This window comes from Castor canadensis, chromosome 6 (assembly GCF_047511655.1).
Source record: "Castor canadensis chromosome 6, mCasCan1.hap1v2, whole genome shotgun sequence".
In the NCBI taxonomy this organism is placed as follows: domain Eukaryota; kingdom Metazoa; phylum Chordata; class Mammalia; order Rodentia; family Castoridae; genus Castor; species Castor canadensis.
In genome coordinates, this window is record NC_133391.1 from 177324189 (window position 1) to 177345502 (window position 21314).

Here is a 21314-nt window from a genome sequence, read left to right on the forward strand (position 1 = left end):
AAAACCAAAAACTAAAGGAATTCATGACTGTTAAGTCAGCACTGCAGAAGATACTTAAAGGAATCCTACACATGGAAGAGGAAGATAAACACAACCAAGAACACACAGGAAAGAATAAATCCCACTAGATTAGCAATGAAGATTAGGAAAACAAAACAAAATGGGTGGGAGGATACACTATATACATTTCAATAATAAAACTGAATATTTTGTTTTTTGGTAGGACTGGGTTTGAAGTCAGGGCTTTGTGCCTGCAAAGTAGGCACTCTACCTCTTGAGCCACACCTCCAACCTCTCAATTCTCCATTCAAAAGACATAGAATGGCAGGTTAGAACAAAAACAAGACCCAAGCATTTGTTGCATTCAAGAAACACATGTCACTGACAAAAAGATACATTGCCATATGGTAAAAGGATGTAAAAAGATGTTCCAAGCCAATGAACCCTGAGAGCAGACAACAGCTATACTCATATCTGATAAGACAGACTTCAATCCAAAAATTAATCAAAAGAGACAAAGAAGATCACTTCATATTAATAAAGGAAACAATCCATCAACATATACACAGTATCAACATTTAATAATCATTACATATACACAGCAGACACTGGTGTGTCTAACTTCTTAAAACAAACACTACTGGACTTACATGCACAGATAGACCCCAACACAGTAATAGTCGGAGGCTTAAATACCCACCAGCACCAACAGATAGGTCATTAGACCAAAAAAGTCAACTAAGAAACTTCAGAATTAAATGACACACTACAGGCTAAATAGACTTACAGATATGTATAGAATAGTTCATAAGGCCATTGCAAAACACATATTCCTCTCAGCATGAAACTTTCTCCAAAACAGATCATATTTTATGATATACAGCAAGTCTTAAAAATATAAGAAAATTAAAATAACTTCCTGTATTCTATCAGGCCACAATGAAAAAAACTAGAAGTCAACAGCAAAAGAAACTACAGAAAATATTCAATCACATGAAGACTAAGAAAAACACTGTTGAGCAACCAGTGGATCATAGAAGAAATAAAGGAGTAAATAAAAAATTACTAGAATCTAATATGAAAATTAAAAATAAATAATCTAATTATGCACCTAAAGCTTGTACAAAAACAAGAACAAAACAAACCCACAATTAGTAGGTAGAAAGAAATAATAAAGATGTGGGCATAAATTAATTAAATGGAGATAAAAGCACAAGAAATCAATGAAACAAAAAGTTGGTGTTTTAAAAAGATAAATAACATTTGTAAACCCTTAGCTCAACTAACCAAAAGAAGGAGGGGACAGACCCAAATTAATAAAATTTGAGATAAAAAGGGAATATCATGACAAATACTAATGAAATTCAGAGGACCATTAAAGGATACTTCAAATACTTACATTCCAATAAACTGGAAAATCCAAGAAAAATGAATAAATTTCTAGATATATTTGACCTATCAAAATTGAGCCACTTAAGCAGATCTACAATAAGTAATGAGATTGAAGCAGTAACAGAGTCAACAAAGAAAAGCCCAGGATCCAGTGGATTCACTGCTAAATTCTACCAGAACTTTAAAGAAGAACGAGCACCAAGGCTCCTCAAAATATTTCAAAAGTACAAAGGGAAGGAACGCTAACAGACTCATTCTATGAAGCCAGCATTGTGTCAGTACCAAAAACCAGAGAAGAATACAACAAAACAAACTCCAGAAAATTATAGAACAATATCCTTGATAAACATAGATGCAAAAATTCTCAATAAAATACTTGCAAAAAGAATTCAACAATAAATACATTGAAAAGATCATATGCTATCATTCCAGGGGTGCAGGGATGGTTCAACATATGTAAATCAATAATTTGTAACAGCATACAAACAGAACCAAGGACAAAAATCACATGATCATATCAGCGCAGAAAAAACTTTGACAATATTCAACACCCTTTCATGAAAAAAGTTCTGAAGAAACTAGAAATAGAAGGAATGTACCTCACCATAATAAAGGCTATCTATGACAAACCAAAACCAGTACCACACTAAACAGGGGAAACCTGAAATCCAAAGTCAGGAAGAGACACAAGTGTCCACTTTCCCACCTCCATTCAATGCAGTAAGGCAAGAGAAAGACATGAAAGTTATGAATAGGGAAACAGGAATTCAAATTATCCCTATTTGTAGATGATGATCCTGTACTTAAAAGACCCAAAGACTCCATCAAAAACTGCTAGGTTTGATAAACACTTTCAGCAAAGTAGCAGGACATAAAATCAACATACAAAAATCAGTAACTTTTCGACATACCAACAATTAAGAGGCTAAGAAAGAAATGAGGAGAACAATTCCAGCATAAGAGCCTCAAAAATAAAATACCTAGGTATTAACTTAACTATGGTTGTGAAAACCTCTACAATGAAAGCTGAAAACATTGAAGAAGACACCAGAAGACGGAACGGCCAGCAGAACTAGTATTGTGAAAATGCTACACTACTGAAAGCAACCTACAGTTTCAATGCAATCCCATAAAAATGCCAATGTTCTTCACAGAAATAGAAAGACCAATGCTAAAATTCATATGAAAGAATAAAAGACCTTGAATTGCAAAAGTAATCAAGAGCAATGCTAGCGGTATCTCAATACCATACTTCAAAGTACACTACAGAGGCAGTAACAAAAACAACATGGTACTGGCACAAAACCAGACCCAAATATCAATGGAATAAAATAGAAGATCCAGAAATCAAGCTCCACAGCCACAGCCGTCTGGTTTTTGACAAAAGAGAGAAGACAGCCTCTCTATAACAAATTGTGTGGGGAAAACTGGATATCCACATGTAAAAGACTGAACCTAGACCCCCAGATTGCCTTGTATAAAAACAAATTCAAAATATATAAAAGATCTGAAATTTTGAAACTACCCAGAAAACACAGCAAAACCCTTGAAGACATGGGCTATTATTTTCTGAATAGGATTCCAATTGTCCAAGATGTAAGAGCAAGATTGACAAATGGGATTGCATCAAGTTAAAAAGCTTCTGCACATCAACAGAAACAATTACCAAAGTGAAGAGGAAACCTGCAGAGTGGGAGAAAATATTTGCCAGTTATACATCAGCTAAAGGATTAATTCCAGAATATACACAGAGCTCAAAATATTAAACACCAAAAGAACAAATAATCCAATTAATAAATGGGCAAATGAAATTGAACAGACAGTTCTCAGAAGAAGTGCAAATGTCCAATAAATACAGGGAGAAATGGTCAACATCTCTAAACAGAAAGGAAAATGAAAATAAAAACTGCACTGAGATTCCATCTCACTCCAGCCAAAATGGCTACCACCAAAAAAACAACAGCAAATGCTAGCAAGGATGTGGAGAGAAGGAACCCTTACATTACATTGGAACCAGTATGGAGGTTTGTCAAAAAGTTAAAAGATTCACTTATAACCCTGCCATACCACTCAGGTATGCATATACAATGGAGTATTATTCAGCCAGAAGGAAGAATGAAATTATGTTGTTTACAAGAAAATGGATGGAACTGGAGATCATCATGTTGAGTGAGATAAGCCAAGCTCAAAATGGCAAATAGTGTATGTTTTTGCTCATTTGTGGAATCTAGACCTAAATTGATGATAATGATAATAATAATGAGACATGAACATAAAGGGGGGATATCTGGTGGGAAATCAAGGGGAGGGCAGGGGGGAAAGAGAGGGTGCTGGGGGAAGGAACAGGATCGAAGTTTGTTAGATATATATATACATACACACACATGAAGGCAGCATAATGAAATCCACTAAATACTGCTGGAACAAAGGAGAGGAGGAGGGGGTAGAGAGTAAAACAGAGGGTGAACTTGTTCAGTAATGGAACCTCTCATACAATTAATGCATACTAATCAAACAGATGACATGAGGTCCAAGTACACAAGTGTGTGCAGGTGACAGAAAGTCTAGGAAGCAGTGAGGAATTCCTTGGAAGGAATTCTGCCTCTTTCAGAGCAGACAGAACAGCAGACTGTGTGGTTCTCTCACAGGAATGGAGGGAGAGTCAGAAGAGAAGAAAGCAAAGGAAAGCACAGCAAGGGAAATACAATTATGATGACAGAAATCAGTCCCAAGAGCAAGAAGTACAAACTGCCACTCACCCTGAGGGCAGAGCTCTGTGTGGGGAAGAGGGTCCCTTGATGCACTGTCCACAAGAGGCAGGCTCCACAAACCTGAACAGGAAAGATGGAAGAAGTTGCCCTAGGCAGCTGGGAGCCAAGAAAAACCTGGGGCAGCCATTTCAGCATCTGATGAAATGAATTTACTGGGATCAAAGGAGCTAAAGTCAAAAAAAGACCCGAAGAGGCACGTGGTTCCCAAAGACTCCAACAAAGATGAGCAGTGCCACAGAGATGGCCACTACTGACCTTCCTCCCGTATGGTTTCCTTTTCCTCAGAGCAATGGCTTTGCGCCCTCCACATATTATCACCTCCACTCTCTGTCACATGCTCACACAGCAGGAGGCTGCTGGCTCCCCCAGACCACTGGCCCTGCCCTGTGGGGAAGTCACTGTCTGCAGGGGTTTCACGTGGCAACTGACACAGTGACTTCCTTGCTAATTCCCCAGTGTCCCCAGGAGCACTTCTGTACTCAAGCACACCTGGCTTTCCCCAGAGCCAGGCCAGACAGGCTCTGAGCCCATGGCCTCCATTTGCCTGGACTTAAAAAATTGTCCCTGTCCACTTTGTTTTCTGTGTATTTATTTATCCTGTCATTGACTCACCATGGCTATGGCTGGATGTCTCCACCAAAGCTATGTTAAATTTAATCCCCATGTGCAGTATTAAGAGGCAAGAACAGGTAAGACCTTTAGGAGGTGATGGGTCAAAAGGCTGTTGCTCTTGGGATTGGACTAACCCATCTGCAGGTCAATAGCTTTGCTTGAGAATGAGTTTGTTATGACAGCCGGTTTGGCTCTGGCTCTTGGACACTCCCCTGCCATGTGATGCCCTGTGTCACCTCAGACTGCAGTGTCCCCATCAGTAAGAAGATGTTCGCCAAATGTGACCCTCCACCTTGGATCCCCCCAGCCTCCAGAAGGGACAGTACATAAACTATGTCACACACAAGTGTAATGTGTGGTCTGAGAGTTGATATTAATAAGTAAGATTGAGATAAAAGAACCTGTGTTGCCAATGGCTCTGGCTACCAAGTGAACTCAGTAGGACTTGATGAAGTCAATGAAATTGATACAGATTGTGGAGCTATTGTTATTCAATAATTTCTGACATTATGGAAAGACAGGGCATCTGTTTCTGTACACCTGGCTACTCCATCTGCTCTCAGGGCCTTTGCTGCATAGCTGGTGGCTTTATGGATCTGCCTTCTCTGGCAGGGCCCATACCTGCCTCTTCTGTGTCCTGACTATGGTAGAGATATCCCTCAGCAGCTTCCTGAGAAGCAATGCAGAGGGCAAAAACCCGAGTCCTAGGATGTCTGGAAATAACCCTGTCCCACAGGAGAGGGTGTGGTGTGTGAGGGAAGCCGCCCCCCTTCAGAACACTCATTAATTCCTAATCCTTCTTCCTCTGGTAGCATTTAGGATCCCCTTGTCCTAAAGCATATGGAATTCCAAAGATCTTCATGGGACCTTTCCATCAGAAACTCATCCCTCAGCTCTGGGCAGTTTTGGGAATTCTGATGGCAGAGTGGGGGCCTCTTGGGGGCTGGAAATTTCCCTTACTCCCTTCTACTTGCTTTTCTTCCTCTTCCCTTTTCTCCTGGAAAGACCTTCCCACTTGAAATGTTCAACCTTCTGCCACATTCTTAGGTCTTGCTCTCAAGCTTCTAACTGCTGAGCCATCTTAATCTCTGAATTCTGCCTGCAGACCTGGTGATGACTGCTGTCTTTCTTCCCATTTTCTCACTCTGTGTGTCTTTGTTTCTTTCAAGCTGCCCTTTCTCCTGAGTTGTGGATTTCATGGTTTCTTCCTCCTTCACCTCTTTCTTAAGACACAGTGATGCTTGTCTACGCTTGACTACAGGTGAGGTGCTGGGCCCATGATGGAGCCTATGCATTATGTTCTGGGGTGGGGGGAGGGGAAGCCTCTGTGTCTGTGTCTCTTGGTTTTTCCTGCATGGGGAGTCACCTGGCAGTGGATAATCAGTGCTTTGGAGCAGAGGGAGCGCTCAGGCTCAACATCCAGTGCTCCACTCAATGTCCCTCTGAATCAGGGCCTTGCCCAGCCACCTAGAACCCCTCCCTCTTGATGAATGGCAGAGCCTGCACCATTAAGCACTTCCTAGCCATGCTTAGAAGTATTTTCATCTGTCTCTGAGTCTCTCTGGCCTGTGAGCTCTTGTAGCAACTGGGATTTGATGTTACTCTCTTCCAATCTCTTTGAGAATGTGATCCACATCCAGTGTTGGATACCTGATTGTCACTGTATCCAGTCACTCCCATGGCTACTTCTCTAGTCTTTAAGGGCTGTGAAAAATCATGAAGCCATTGCTAACAGTCTGAATTCATAGGTTCTTTACTTTAAAATGCACCCATTAGCTTGACCTGCCATGACCTTGCTCATCCACACTTAGCCTCGCCTATCAGTTTTGCAACCCCAACTCCACTCCAGCTGGCCTGGTGACCCCTGCCCCTAGGCTCTCTTCACATAGCTCTTATTGGCATTGTCACCCAGTTCCTGGACACTAAACCCTGCCACAAGGAGTCCCCTCAGGAGTGAGGACATGCCTGCATGAGCATTTGATGTGTGAGCTATGCTTCCAGGAAAAACCCCAATTACTCTGGGTCTCTCAGCCCTGGGTCTCCAACCTGGATCCATTCTGTCTTCTTTGTGAAGGCCTAGAGGAAATGCTGTGCACCCACTGGTCTCCTTGTGAGAACTGGTATCCTAGGTGTGCCACCCAACAGCAGTGCCCTCCTGCCAGCTCCCTATTTCAATCTGGCCTCTGTGACTGCAGCCACAGAGTTGATACAAGCTACCACTGTCCAGATTCCCAGTGGCTTTGAGGCTTGAAGTCAGAGCTCTCAAATGTTCTGGGTGCCCACAGGGTCACGGCAGCTACCACTGGCCCCAATTCGTGCCCACTGAAACCCATGAATGTGACCTCATTTGGAAATGGGATCATCAGATGTAAAAGACAAGGCTCACTGGATTGGTGTGGGCCTCAAACCCACCAAAGAGGGACCTGGTTAGAGGATATTTGGACCCAGACACACAGGAATAGATGCACAGGGAGCTAGAGGAAGGCCAAGTCTATTCTGCCTGGAGCCCTCAGAAAGGAACCCCAGTCTCCACATGGGCCTCAGGCCAGGATGCTGCCTTCAGTTTCTGGCCTCTGAACTCTGAGAGTGAGTACTTACTGGCAGCAGTGCTCTGCAATGTGTTAGACTAGGGAACAAGTCCCCTGAGGCTTGACAGAAACAGCCCTGCCCTCGATGACACCAAGAACTTCCATTGCCACCACGTCTACTGATGTCCTTGTCACTGTGTTGGAGAGATCAGAGGTCAGTATCACCCTCTCTGTGTGTGGGGCTGACCTTCACACAGCCCTTATCTGCCAACAGGAAGAGCAAGGGCCCATCTGGGGCGTATGTGACCTGCGGCCTGTTCTGTGCCCTCTGGAGGGGCCCAGGGAAAAGAATGCCTGCTGGACATATAAGGGCCAGCCTGTCATCTTTTCTCCCATTTTCTCCCAGAACTATACCCTGACTGTAATCCTGTTGAATAGAACCATGTGGCCATGATAGAGGGAAAACTCTAAAAGAAACATCACCTTTCTAGTCAGGGCCAAGAAAGCAGTCCCCAGAGGTAGCAAGTGTATGAGGGTCCTACAGTGGTCCTACAGGAGACAGGAATGCAAGCTTCTCTGTATGAACTGGATGAATCCAGTTCACCCAGAGCTGTATGTGTAGGGCACACAGGAGAAGTAGAGGGAAGGCTGAGAGCTGGATGTGATAGGAATTGGGCTAGGACCTGTGGATCCAGGGGTCAGATCCACACAGCCCAGCCATGGCCCCGACAGTCAAGTCAAGCCTGAAACTGGCACTCACAACAGGAACTGACTGTGCAGGCTGCTAATAATGTAAACAAAACAAAAGGTAGTTAGCATTCCCTAGAGGGTGTCATGGACCCTAGACTCATAGCACACATGAAAACTATCTGGGAACCAGCCAGGAACCAACCAGCCTGTGTACTTCCTGTTGCTACAAGAAATCACTACCAGCATACATAGTGACTAAAACCAACACAGACATGTTTTTCTACAGTTCTGTGGATTAGAAGTTGCAGTGTCTTAGTAGGCATATGTTAGTCAGCTTTTTGTCACTATAATGGAAAACCTGAGGCATCTCACCTACAAGGAGAAAATGTTTATTTAGCTTACAGTTTTGAAGATTCAAAGTCCAAGACTGGGTGGTTCCAGTGGTTTGGCCTCTGGTGAGGGCAGAGGATGGCATGTACCATGGCAGGAATGAGTGTGTGATGGAAGAGATACACCACCAGACAGGAAGCTATGGAGAGATGGAGTACCACAGTTCCCTCCAAAGGCACACCCCAATGAGCTCAGGACTTCCCACCTCCCCAGAATGCCACTGGGGACTAAGCATTCAAGCACAGGGGACCCTTGGGACACAATTCAACAATTAACCTACATTTAACTCATAGCAGGGGCTAAATCAAGGTGTCGGCAGGGCTGTGGTCCTTCCAGAGTCTGGAGGTGAGATCCCTTTTCGAGCCTTTCCCAGATTCTAGGGACTGCCCAAATTCTTTGGCTCGCACTTCTTCCACATCCAAAGGCAGGGGTAAAGTCTCTCAGACAGACTGTCCTCTGTTTGCACAGAACATAATAAGCAGGGGAGGCTCTCGTTTCCATACTCTGAAGTTACACTGAGCCCACAAAGACAACCCAGGACCACCTCGCCACTCAAGCTCTCCTCTCCTAATCACCTCTCTCAGTCCCTTTGACCATGTAAAGAAACATATTCACTGGCTCTGGGAATTAGATGTGGACAACTTTGGGGCCGTTATTCTGCCTATCACACAATTCAAATTACTGAACATTCTAAAAGTAGAATTTGGGGCTCAAGGAAAGAAAAATAAGCAGATGCTAACTCTGAAATGATGCAAATGGTGGTGCTATCAGATAAGGATTCTGAAACAGTAACTTCACCACACTCTACACAGGAAAAGGAACACTCTTGAAATGAAGGGGAAAAAAAGATAAGGTAAAAAAGCAGAGAAATAGATGGAATAAAAATGGGTTAAGTGGGGATTTTAGAATGAGAAAATGTGAAATAAACATTTCATTGGATGAACTCTAAAGCAGAATGGAGGTGACAGGGAAAAGAATAAAGACAAGTCAATATAAATTATCCAACCTGAGAGAAAATACTGGAGAAGTGAGCAGAGTCTCGGGACCTTTGGGACAATATAAAAATGGTTAATGTCTGTTTCAATTTAGTATCTGAAACAAAGGACTGAGTGCCACAAAAACTATTTGAAGATAAATGACTGAAAATCCCCCAAATTTGGTAAAGGAAACAAATTTACAGGTTCAAGAAAATCGGTGAATATAAAACAGGATAATTTCTAATATTCAAACTTAGATACTAAACCTCATAACTAAACCTCAAGATTAAATTCGAAGAGAAGGAAATAGATTTAAATGTAACCAGAGGAAAATAGCACATCACACATGGGGAGCAGTCATTTGAATGACTGTGGATTTCTTATTAGAAACTGCAGAGGCCAGAAGAAGGTGGACAACATCTTTAAAGTGCTGGAAAAAAGAACTGCCCAGAATTCTACACCCAGCAAAATTACCAACAAAATGGAGGCAAAATAAAGACATCTTCCAGCAAAGAAATGGTGAAGAAATTATCAGCAGCAGACTTGGACTGTAAGTATGCTAAGGACAGAAATTACTGCAGATGAGTCAAAGAGAGAAGCACACATAGCTACTGTCAGAAGAAATGTGACTGACAGGCTATTTTACCTCTCAAGATCCTTAAAACAAGTGTGCCTAGATGTAGTATATATGGTGGATATAACACAAGGGAAGGGTTTGGGTTTCTGTTTTTACATGCAGTAGTAAAACTCTAAACTTGAATGATAAAAGTGACATTTATGTGTAATAAACCTTAAGCAAATAATAAAAATTACAAAATGAAACATTCACCCAAAGGCTAATAGATAAACTAAAATGAAATTTAGTTTCCTGTAATCAAAAAGAGGACAGAAAAGATGAAACAGAGAAAGAAAAAAGTTAAAAAGTAGAATGGTAAGCTTAAGTTCAATAACATCTGTGGTTACCCTAAAATATGGCCTGAATACACCAAATAAAAGATAGGGATGTCAGACTGTATTTAAAGAAGGAAAAAAAAGTCCAACTAGAAATACCTTTTAAAAATAATGATATAAATAGACTAAAAGTGAAAAGATGGGATGAGATATGCCAAGCAAACATGAATCAAAAGGAAGCTAGGGGGGTGGGGTGTGGCTGAAATGGCAGAGCACCCTCCTAGCAAGTGTGAGGCCCAGAGTTCAATTCCAATCTGTATATTAAACAACATAATTCTGATAAAAAGGAAGCTGGAGTACTACATTAGTACCAGATAAACTAGACTTCTGAATGAGGAAAATTACCAGAAATAAAGAAGCATTTAACATAAAGGATCAATTCATGAAGAAAACATAATAATTACACAAATAAGTATGTTCCCTAAAACAGAATTCCCAAACACATAAAGCAAAAATAAAAGAGCTGAAAGGAGAAATAAAAACATTTAATTATACCTCATAATGTCAATACTCATCTCTCAGGCTGAGACTAAACAAAAAATAATAAGGATACAAAAGACTTGCATACTATCAATTGATTTGATATAATTAATGTTGTAGACCACCAATGACAGCAGAATATCCCTTTTCCAGAACATACGGAATCATTCAACAAGACAGACCATGTTATGGGTCATAAAATCATTCTTAACAAATTTAAAAAAATAGAAATCATAAAAGCATGTTCTCTGACCATAATGAAGTTAAACTAGAATTCAATAACATAATGATATCTAGAAATATTTGTATATTGAACAACACAATTCTAAATAACTCATGAGTTGGAGAGAAAGTCCCAAGGAAAATGGAAAATATTTTGAACTAAAGGAAAATATGACATATCAAAATTTGTGTGATGTAATGTTAAATGTTTGTATTACAAAGCAAGAGTGGCCTAACATCAATGATTTAGATCTTCAGCTTAAGAAACTAGAGAAAAATTGGATACTTAAATCTGGAGTAAGTGAAAAGAAAGTAATTACAAATGTAAGAGTGGAAATACAAAATGGACAAATAATATAACTTCTACCTTAAAAATCTAGAAAAGGGAGAGGCAATAATAGTCAAACTGAGCAAAAGGAAGAAATTTATAAAGATAAGAACTGATATTGATGAAACCCAGAAAAAAGTCAATGAAAGTGATAAATTGACAGGAAAGGTGAGCAGATACATAAATCATCAATGCATGAAGGAGGAGGCATTGCTGCAGAAACTTCAGGCAGTAAAAGATCACCATGAGAATGTTGTGACTATGTGAACCCACAAATTCAATAAGATAGGCAAAACTGACCAATTCTCTGAAAGACACAAACTAGTAAAGTTCACACAGGAATAGATAACTTGAAATTGAATTCATACTTTAAAAAATCTAACAAAGAAAACTCCCCAACCATATTTTTCACTTGGAAATTCTAATAAATATTTCAGGAGGAAATAATACCAAATAATACACAATCTCTTCCAGAAAATAGATGGGAAGGGGGTGTCAGCAACTGATTTAGTGACACCAGCATTTCCAAGACACCAAAATCAGATTAACACTACAAGAAACCTTCAAAAAGTATTTGCCATGAACACAGACACAAAAATTCCTACAAAAAAATTAGCAAACTGAAGCCAACAGTACATGAGTGAGACCTATGTTGGCAATGCAAGGTTACATCAACAGACTAAAGAAAAACTCGATCATTTTAGATTCAGAAAAAGCATTTTGCAAAATTTTACATCTATTTGTAATGAAAGTTCCCCAAAACAAAGAATAGAAGGAAAATTTCTTAATCTGCTATATGACATCTACAAAATATAAGAGAAAACCAAATCTAAGCTGGTTCCCCACTAAGACTAAGGGGCATAGCAAAGATGTCCTCTCACTAGTCCCATTCCACTTGGCACTGGGAGTCCCAGAGGTGCAAGCAGGCAGGAAAAGAAGGCATGTGTATCAAAAAAGTAGACATCAAATTGCTTCTGGCTGGGGGCATGGCTCAAGTGGTAGAGCAAGAGGCCTTGAGTTCAATGCCCAGTACTGCAAAACAAAAACAAAAATAAACAATGACAAACAACAAAAATTGTCTTAGTCTTAGATGACACAATAATCCACAATAATCAATGTAAAAAATTCCCATGGAATCTATGAGAAGCTCCAAGAACTCCTAATGAGTTCAGTAAACTCACAGGACACAAGGTAACTCCAGAAAAATAAAATGTATATTTATATACTATCAAGAACAACTGAAAATTGAAACCACAGAGCAGTCCCATTTATAGAAAGGACAAACTTGTAAAGACTCAGGTATGATTAACGTGAACACATAGGATCGGTGTGCTGAAAACTACAAAACACTGTGAAAGTAACTAAAGACCTAAATAAACAGAGACACACTGTGCTTAGGGGACAGTTAGAGTGTCAATTCTCCCTAAATTAACTTACTGGTTTAACAATCTCAGTCAACCTCCCAGCAGGAGTTTTTGTAGACATTGATACTTCAAAAACATATATGGAAAGACAAAGGAACTAGAGTAGCCAAGACTACATGGAAAAAGAACAAAATTGGAAGATTCAGACCATCTGATGCCAAGAATAATTTTCCTTACTTTGCTTATTTCTACCGGAACTAGGCAATGTGGAACAGGTGCAAGGCTAGACTTAAACAGAATGCAGACAATGTAAAATGTAAACCTGGAAAACTCTGGAGAAAACATTAAAGAAAAACCTTTGTAACCTTAGGTTAGGCTGACTTACAAAAAGAAACTGATAAACTGAACTTCATCAAAATTAAACACAAGAGAATCAAAAGGCAAGCCAGAGTGTCAAGATTGTGCAATGAATTCTCCAAACCAAGCAGTATATGGGCAAAAGATATGAACAGCTTAGCAAAAGTATGGTGTCAGGGAAGTAGCAGAGGAGGTGCTGGGCTCCCTTAGCTGGGGGAAGTGCAAGCTGAGACCATGAGATTCCAGTCCACACAGGAAAAAGGCTTTGGAAAAGACAAAGCTTGAAGACTGGGAGTAAAAGACGGGATTCTATGGTTGATTTGCTTATTTTGCTGTTTTTAAACTTCCGAAAGCATCCCTATCACTGATTTGAGTTTCCTGCCCTGGAAATGCAAGAAGGGTTCCCATACACAGCCTCCACGGTTCCAATTAGAGAAGATTTCCAGAAACTTCCAGGGGCCGCAGAGATGTGAGCTAATGTGGTGGAAATGACAATTGTTCATTGATTTCTTTAGGAACCTCTTGGCTTCTTCCTCCAAAGCAGTGTGATGTGACCTGACTGGGGCACCAGAGAGGTAGCTGGGGCTCCAGGGGACCTGAAAGGGTCCACAGCAGGCTGATCCCCAGCCTTGGGGCCTCTGCCAAAGTCTTTTTGGGAAAGTCCCACCGAGACAGAAGCATCTTCATGTCACTGGGCAGCAGGACACAGAAATCCAGGGGCAGTTAAATGGAGAGCCAAGTCACCTATTCCACTGCCAGACTCTTGGCCTCCCAGGCCTCAGGCTGCTGGTTGCTGGGTGCAGTCAGGGCCTGGGCTCTAGTGGCCTCTGCTCTAGGCCTAAGGCCCAGAGGAAGTGACTAGGACAGAAGACAGGGCTTCAGCAGGCATATTTGGGACTTTGATTCACAGACTGACAAGTTGAGACATCATGAGAACCTGTTGTGCCAAGCAGCTGCCCTATGGAGGTGTGGAGGAAGATTTGGAGATGTGGATGGAGGTGTGAAGGGAGGTGTGGATGGAGGTGTGGAGGTGTGGATGGAAGTGTGGATGGAGGTGTAGAGGTGTATACAGAGGTATGGAGGTATGGATAGAGGTGTGAAGGGAGGTGTGTACAGAGGTGTGGAGGTATGGATGGAGATGTGGATAGAGGTGTGAAGGGAGGTATGGATGGAGGTGTGGAGGTATGGATGGAGGTGTGAAGGGAGGTTTGGACAGAGGTGTGGAGGTATGGATGGAGGTGTGGATGGAGGTGTGAAGGGAGGTGTGAAGGGAGTGTGGATGGAGGTGTGGATGGAGGTGTGGATGGAGGTGTGAAGGGAGGTGTGAAGGGAGTGTGGATGGAGGTGTGGATGGAGGTGTGGAGGTGTGGACAGAGGTGTGGATGGAGGTGTGGATGGAGGTGTGGATGGAGGTATGGATGGAGGCATGCACAGAGGTGTGGATGGAGGTGTGGAGGGAGGTGTGGAGGGAGGTGTAGAGGCATGGACAGAGGTGTGGAGGTATGGATGGAGGTGTGGAGGTATGGATGGAGGTGTGGACAGAGGTGTGGATGGAGGTGTGGATGGAGGTGTGGATGGAGGTGTGGATGGAGGTATGGATGGAGGCATGCACAGAGGTGTGGATGGAGGTGTGGAGGGAGGTGTGGAGGGAGGTGAGGACGGAGGTGTGCAGGAAGATGTGTGAAGGGAGATGTGCGGATGTGGAGGTGTGAACTGAAGTATAAAGGTAAGAAGGACGGAATGACGTGTATAGAGTGAGGAGGGAGGGGTGGAAGTGTGGACAGTGGAGGGAGGTTGGCTGTGGAAGTGTGGCCATTCTCTCCTCCTGGAAGGTGGGCAGGGGAAGTAGCCCCTGGGTGAATACATGGTGAGGATGGTGTCAGACGTTTCAGGCTCTCTGTGCTGTGTATATGCTTATACAAAGGTTTAAGAAGGATTTTATGAACCTTAATTTTGAAATGATATAAGAAAGGGGGCAACACCTTTGCCAAGAATAAAGTTCAAACTCTTGAGCTTTGATTTTACTAGTGAGAGAAGGAACAATTATAAAGGAAAAATACTTAAGAATTTGCTTTTCATCCTATGGTGGTAAGTGATGAAGCTGGACCTATTCCTCTATTGAGGGACAATGTTCCCCAAAGGAACTGTCAACATGGCTGGCTTCCAGACTGAACTACAATGAGACAGGACTGGACCTTGGGTGTGCTGGGCAAGCATGACTTGTGGTCCCCCAGATACCCCTGAAACCAAAGATGAACTCAGGAAATTATGAGAATTTAATTCCTCAGGGTTTTGTGTGTGTGTGTGTATGTGTGTTATCAGGGTTTGAACTCAGGATCTTGCAATTGTTAGACAGGCACTCTACACTCTACCACTTAAGCCATGCCCCCAGCCCTATTTTTACTTTAGATTTTTTTTGGTTGGGGGAGGGACTGGGGTTTGAACTCAAGCCCTATGCAAAGCAGGTAATCTGCTGCTTGAGCCACATCTCCAGCCCAGTTTGATCTGGTTATTTTGGAGATGCGGGTCTCTGAACCATTTGCCCCAGCTGGCCTTGAACTATAAGCCTCCTGATCTCAGCCTCCCAAGTAGCTAGGATTACAGGTGTGAGCCACTGGTGCCAGCTGCTTTAGTTATTTTTTGAATAGGGTCTCACATTTATGCTTGAGGCTGGCCTGGATCATGACCCTCTTATTTATGCTTCCGGCATAGCTAGGATGACAGACACATGCCACCATGCCCAGCTTTTATTGATTGAGATTGGGGTCTCACTAACTTTTTGTCTGGCCTTGAATCATGATCCTCCTGATCTCTGCCTCCCAAGTAGCTAGGATTACAGGTGTGAGCCACCATGCTTGGCCACCTCAGGATTTTTTTTTAAAGGATGTGATTTATAAGTTCATTGACTCTCATCAGAGCCCAAACCCCTCAGGCAGAGTCTGGGGACCTTGAAGAAGTTTCTGAGCCCAAGTCCCCAGAGGCACTGCCCTTTATGGATACTGGGGAAAATGGAGAAACTAGAAGTGTCATGAAGTTAGTTGCTCAAGGCCAGGTGGACACAGAGCTCAGGGCTCCAACTGCCCTTCACATGAACCAACTGAAGGTACAGAGTGAGAGATCAAGGCTGGAAGAGTCACAGCAGCAATGGGGACTTAAGTAGAGACAGAACTCAGGGGCCTGGGAGCAGGGGAAGGCAAGCTGGCCCAAGCCGACCACTGCTGAGGCTGGCATCTGTGCCTGGCCATCCCTGATTCTTGCCTCTCTCCTGTACATGTATGTGAAATTTTCCAATAAGAAGTCAAAAGTGAAGGAAGTGAGACTGTGTGGCCTCACCCTGAGCAGTGCCAGCCTTCCGTGGGGTACAAAGATTATTCTTGCTCTTAGGGTGACTTGAGGACAAGGATGGTACCTCAGGGACTGCTTGATGACTAAGGATCAGAAAGCCAATCCCCTCCCCAACCACTGAGTCAGGAAAGCAAAGGCCCACTGGCCAGCTCCTATACCTGCATGCCAGCAGAGGGTCAAGCCTGGGCCTGGCTGAGTGAGTGTGGGGGACAAAGAGACACTGCCCACTAAACCCTAAAGCTGCCCCATCAATCTGTCCCAGGTCAGACTCCTATTGAATTCTAGTCCCCTGTACCAGACCTCAGCCCCCAGAGACTGTTCTTGTCTTGACTCTCTCCTGAGGTGCCACAGGCCCAGAGTGACCAGCTCAAGGACAGCCCAGCACCCCAAAATCTCCATGTTCATTTCAGGTGGGAAAAGCATCCCATAATGGAGCTTCCCAACAAGCCACACTCCTAATTTGAGATGTCAGTACTACCCCACCTAGCTTGGCTGCCAGTCTGGGTCAAAGTCACAGGAGCTCAATTCTGAATTTTCTGCATCTTTAATTTGCAAAATCAATGGCTTAATATTTCACTAGGTTCTCTCATTGATGAGTACACAGAGAATGCAGAATGAGGAATGATTCTCAGACTTAACATTCAGGCCCGCAGGTCATGGGCAGCTATCTGCTCCAACCTGGGGGGACTCACCTCTGGGGAGCTGACCACCAACTGCTGGCCTCGGCTGAAGCCATTTGGGCACATTCTCCATCGCTATTCCTGAGTGCATTTTGGAGCCTTATGATTTCTACTGAAGGGCCTCCAAGGTGACAGCCACACATGCGTACCACTTCATAGGACCATGGTGCGGAGGGCACTCACCTCTAGCAGGAGCCGTCCCTCCTGCACGAGGGACTCTCCAGGTGGGCTGTCTCCAGGTGAGAGGGCCCCCGCTGGCTGCACACGCATCTCCTGCAAGGCTGTCAGAAAAGAACACATAGGTGAGCCCCTTCCACAGCTCCAGGCCTGCTGGTAGTACCCAAGTCACATTCTTATGTTTCCCAATGTCCACCACATGGTTCTTGCCAATGTCCAGCCTGGACTACTGTCCTGTGCAGGACACACAGGGTCTCCATACAGCTCTAGGCAGCCATGTGGTTCCATGGGGGAAGAGCAGGAGGAGCCAGGTCAGACTGCAGGCTAGTGTGTGTGTGGAGTGACCAGAATGTGGAGGCAGACCTAACCCAAGGGCCACCTTGCCCCACTCCACTCCTCAGAATATGCTGTTGGCCTCCCAACCCCACCCAGCTTGGGGCAGTCTTGTCTTGAGACAAAGTCCACCTTCCTGCAGGCCCCAGGATTCCTGCAGTTCCTTCTGAGACCCAAACACTAGTAGATCCCAACTTGGTACTATTGATCACCCTTTGAAAACTAGTCTATCTATTGTCTCCTCTTAGGCTCGGCCATGGTCCCCTGGGCTCACCCCCACTGGAGGCCAAACACAGGGGTCTCAAAGGACTGCACAGATCCCTTACCTGGCAGAAAAGGAAGGACCTCAGGGATGCCCACCTCAGGCAGTTTTCTAGTGCCTCCCTCATTCCCACACCCCCAGACTGGGGTAAAGAGCTCAGGGTTCAGACAAACGGACAGACATCACTCACATCTCATCTGGCTGAGTGCTGACCTCAGGACCCTACTTGGACATCTAACTCTGCATTTAGCATCCTCATGGGCACATGGGAGTTATAGAGGGCCCTCACTCCCTGGCTTCCAAGAGGATAGATAGATAAGAAGGTCCCAGCAAGGAGCTGGCCCAACATGTTCAGAGGGTGGCCCACAGATGGCCACTCTTGGCTTTGCCTTGGAGGAAGGCCGGGCCAGAGAATCAGCTCCCTCATTTCTGACGCACAGAGGAAACCTACAGGTGACATTATTTGCAAGTTCACTTCAATGGGTCCCTTCCATCCAGGCAGATGTGACCCTTGCAACTTGTGACTTTGAGATGGAACATACACTAGTATTATTACATGTGGTGCTTGAATCATCAGCATTGTTTTTTCAAAACCAGCAAGCTGTGAACTTTCTATTCATAGGCAGTTGGCCCTGGTAAGGACTGTCTACTCAGGTAGCTTGATTTCATCAGACTTGCCCCATCCACCTAGTCTGACCCTCAATGTCTAGGGACATCACAAGGCTCTGCTTCCAAACCAGCATCCCAGAAACCCCTCATTCTTTCACTGAACCAGATTCCAGAGATCTGCTGCATACAGACTCCACCCCACTCTCTGGGAGAACCAGGCCCAGGTAGAAAATCATCCTCAAGGGCTACAGCATCCTATGTGTCATCAAGATCCATTCATAGCCCACTGTATTCTGGGAAGGATGAGGCTCCTGGGCTGAGCATATTATTAACAAATAAAAGCAGTACTTGAATGAGTTTTATAATTTATGTGTCACATAGGCTGAGGTGGACATCCCTTAATGTGCAGAAGAGGTGGTATCACTTGGAGATCATTCTGGAATGTCTACAGTCTGAACCTCGCTGTCTCCCAGCTCTCCCAGTCTCCCAGCTCTGAGTGACTCCTCCCAGATTCCTGTTCACTCCTCTGCTTTCCTTGGGGCTTCAGCACACCACTGTGCCCAGGCATCCCTGGAGATTAGGAATGCAGGCTCCTAGCTCACTCTGTCACTCTGGGGTCCAGACACTGCTTAACACCTTCCCATCAGACCTGGGCCTGTCTTCAAGATAGGTCCAGACCGCTGTGGATGGAGACCCTTCACCCTCACTGAAAGCTGGTGTCTGTGCTGGACTGCAGTCTCCATGGACCCAGGAAGCCATGCTGGGACTAAGCATTCAGATCCTCTGATGCCACCTGCAGGAGTTGACAGGGACAAAGGGCCTGATGCGGGAGGCCACCCTCCACAGGGAGGCCCAAAAGACTGCACCATGGCTATGTTGTGGCCTTTGGTCCCCAGTGTCTCTGTCTCTCCCTCTCTCAAAAGCCATCACACCATCACCCTGGTCTTCCACAGCTAATGTGACTGGAGTTCTGTCCACCACACTAAGTGTAGAAGAGACCGGCTTTCTCTGCCAGAATGCAGGTCCATCCCTGGGAAACACGCATATACCCCTGAGGGTCCCCGTTGTAGTAGAGCCAGGCTCCCTGAGTCCTGCCCAGCCACTCTCCCACAGCCTCCACAACACATTGAGCTTGGAGATGTGTCCCAAAGAGGCCTCAGAGGGGCCCACTTTCATTTTAATCCCCAGGGGGTACACTCTGCTTGCTCCACACTGGTATTCGGAGGGCTGTCAGCTCTGCGTACAAGGGAGGGTAAACTCTTTCTTCCCAGGTGGAGACTACTAGGAGAAGCAGGGAAGAGGCGTTGCTGCCCTTGGTCACTGCAGCGTTAAAGGCTAATTGAGCTTCTGTTCCCCGCAGGTGGGAGGGACCCAAACGAAAGCAGAACAGGTGGACCTGGGCCTGGCTGGGTCCCACAGGGGCCAGCCAGGGCAGGTGGGTGTCCAGCTCACCCAGGGGTCCGGCGAGGGACCACACCACCAGCATGGACTCAGATTTATCAGGGCCTTCCCGTGACGCCGGCAGATCTGGGCTCAGGGTGGCTGAGGTGCCATGACGGCTGCTGGGGGACAGCGCTCCACCTCGCGGTTTCTGGGCCACCTGTGCACAAACCCAAACCCCCTGCGCTTGGCCCACGCCCAGCCTGGGTCCAACTTCCCGCGGCGGGGAAGAGGGGCTGTGACGTCACCGCCCCACCCCCGGGTCCCCATCGCGTGCCCCCGGCGCCACCCGCTTCCTCTTGCGGTCACCAGGGCGTCACGCGATGGCGGCGGATTGCGTGCGAGCGGAGCCCCGGCCGGCGGGCGGACCGGCACCGGGAGGGCGACGCGGGAAGAGCCCACCGCAAGGGCCCCTCCCGCACGTGCCCTGGGGCCTGCCGTGGCCAGCAGCGGGAACGGGGTGTACTTTCTTCTGGTCGATGAACGTTGTGGAAGGGTTCCCCAAGGCGCAGCTAGCGGACAGGTGACCAACGGCCTGTGGAGGACGCGGGTCCACGTCCTCATGCCTTGGCGCCTCAGCCTACTGCAACTCCCCCCCAACCAAGCCCTGTTTGCAGAACCGAGGCCCACCTTGGGCCCCACATCCCACGGGTGCACCCTGCAGCAGCCAGGTCTCCCCCTGCCCTGCGGGCCTCTAGGGTAGAGAGTGGCAGGAGCCTTCCTGCTTTTGCCCAGCTCCTTTGGGGCCAAGGGCAGGAAGAGGAGGCCCACTGGGAAATGAGCAGGATTTTTCTGCACTGCGTCCAGCTGTGCCTAAATCCACCCTAGGTGTCCTGCCAGCCCTCTGCCGGTCCCACTCTGAATGCAGGATAGGGAGGGTCTGCCCAATCCCCTGCCCCAAGAACTTAGCCACGTTTGCAATTCTCAGGGCCACCTCAAGCAGGTTCTAGTAGACTGGAACCAGCTAATCTCCCAGTAGTAGTAGGAACCAGCTAACTCCCACTTCACAAACTTTCTGCAGCCCTGAAAAGGTTCATTTGCAACAGCAAGAATCTGAAGAATTACCATGAAGACAGTTGAAATTGCTACACGCACAGTAAAATGCAGGGAGGGTGGGGAAAGCAGGGAGACTGCACCCTGTGGGCTTCTCATGTACCTCACCTGAGAGACTTCCCTTTCTTCACTCCAGCAGACACAGCAAGGTGTCCTTTCTGGTAGGACCCCATGTCCTGGGGGCCATCCATCCCCAGCACCTGCTAGGGTCATGCTTTTCTGTCCATCTGTGCTCCAGGTGATGGAGAAACTGAAAGTCTGGGCCATTTCTTCTACCAGTGGTGCTGTGGTGCCCAGAAAGTGGTAGCCTCCTTACTCCAGTGAAGCCAATTCCTCCTCCATGGGGAATGCAG

General features: G+C 45.3%; 1 protein-coding gene across 1 annotated transcript in view; it reads right to left on the reverse strand.

The window, feature by feature from the left end:
- The window catches only part of Ahrr (aryl hydrocarbon receptor repressor), a 92751-nt gene that overhangs the window by 37045 nt on the left and 34392 nt on the right, over positions 1-21314 (reverse strand). The window contains exon 4 of the mRNA XM_020174793.2: positions 17271-17368. Within this exon, the coding sequence (XP_020030382.1) occupies positions 17271-17368 (98 nt within the window). The remainder of the gene's footprint in view (positions 1-17270; positions 17369-21314) is intronic.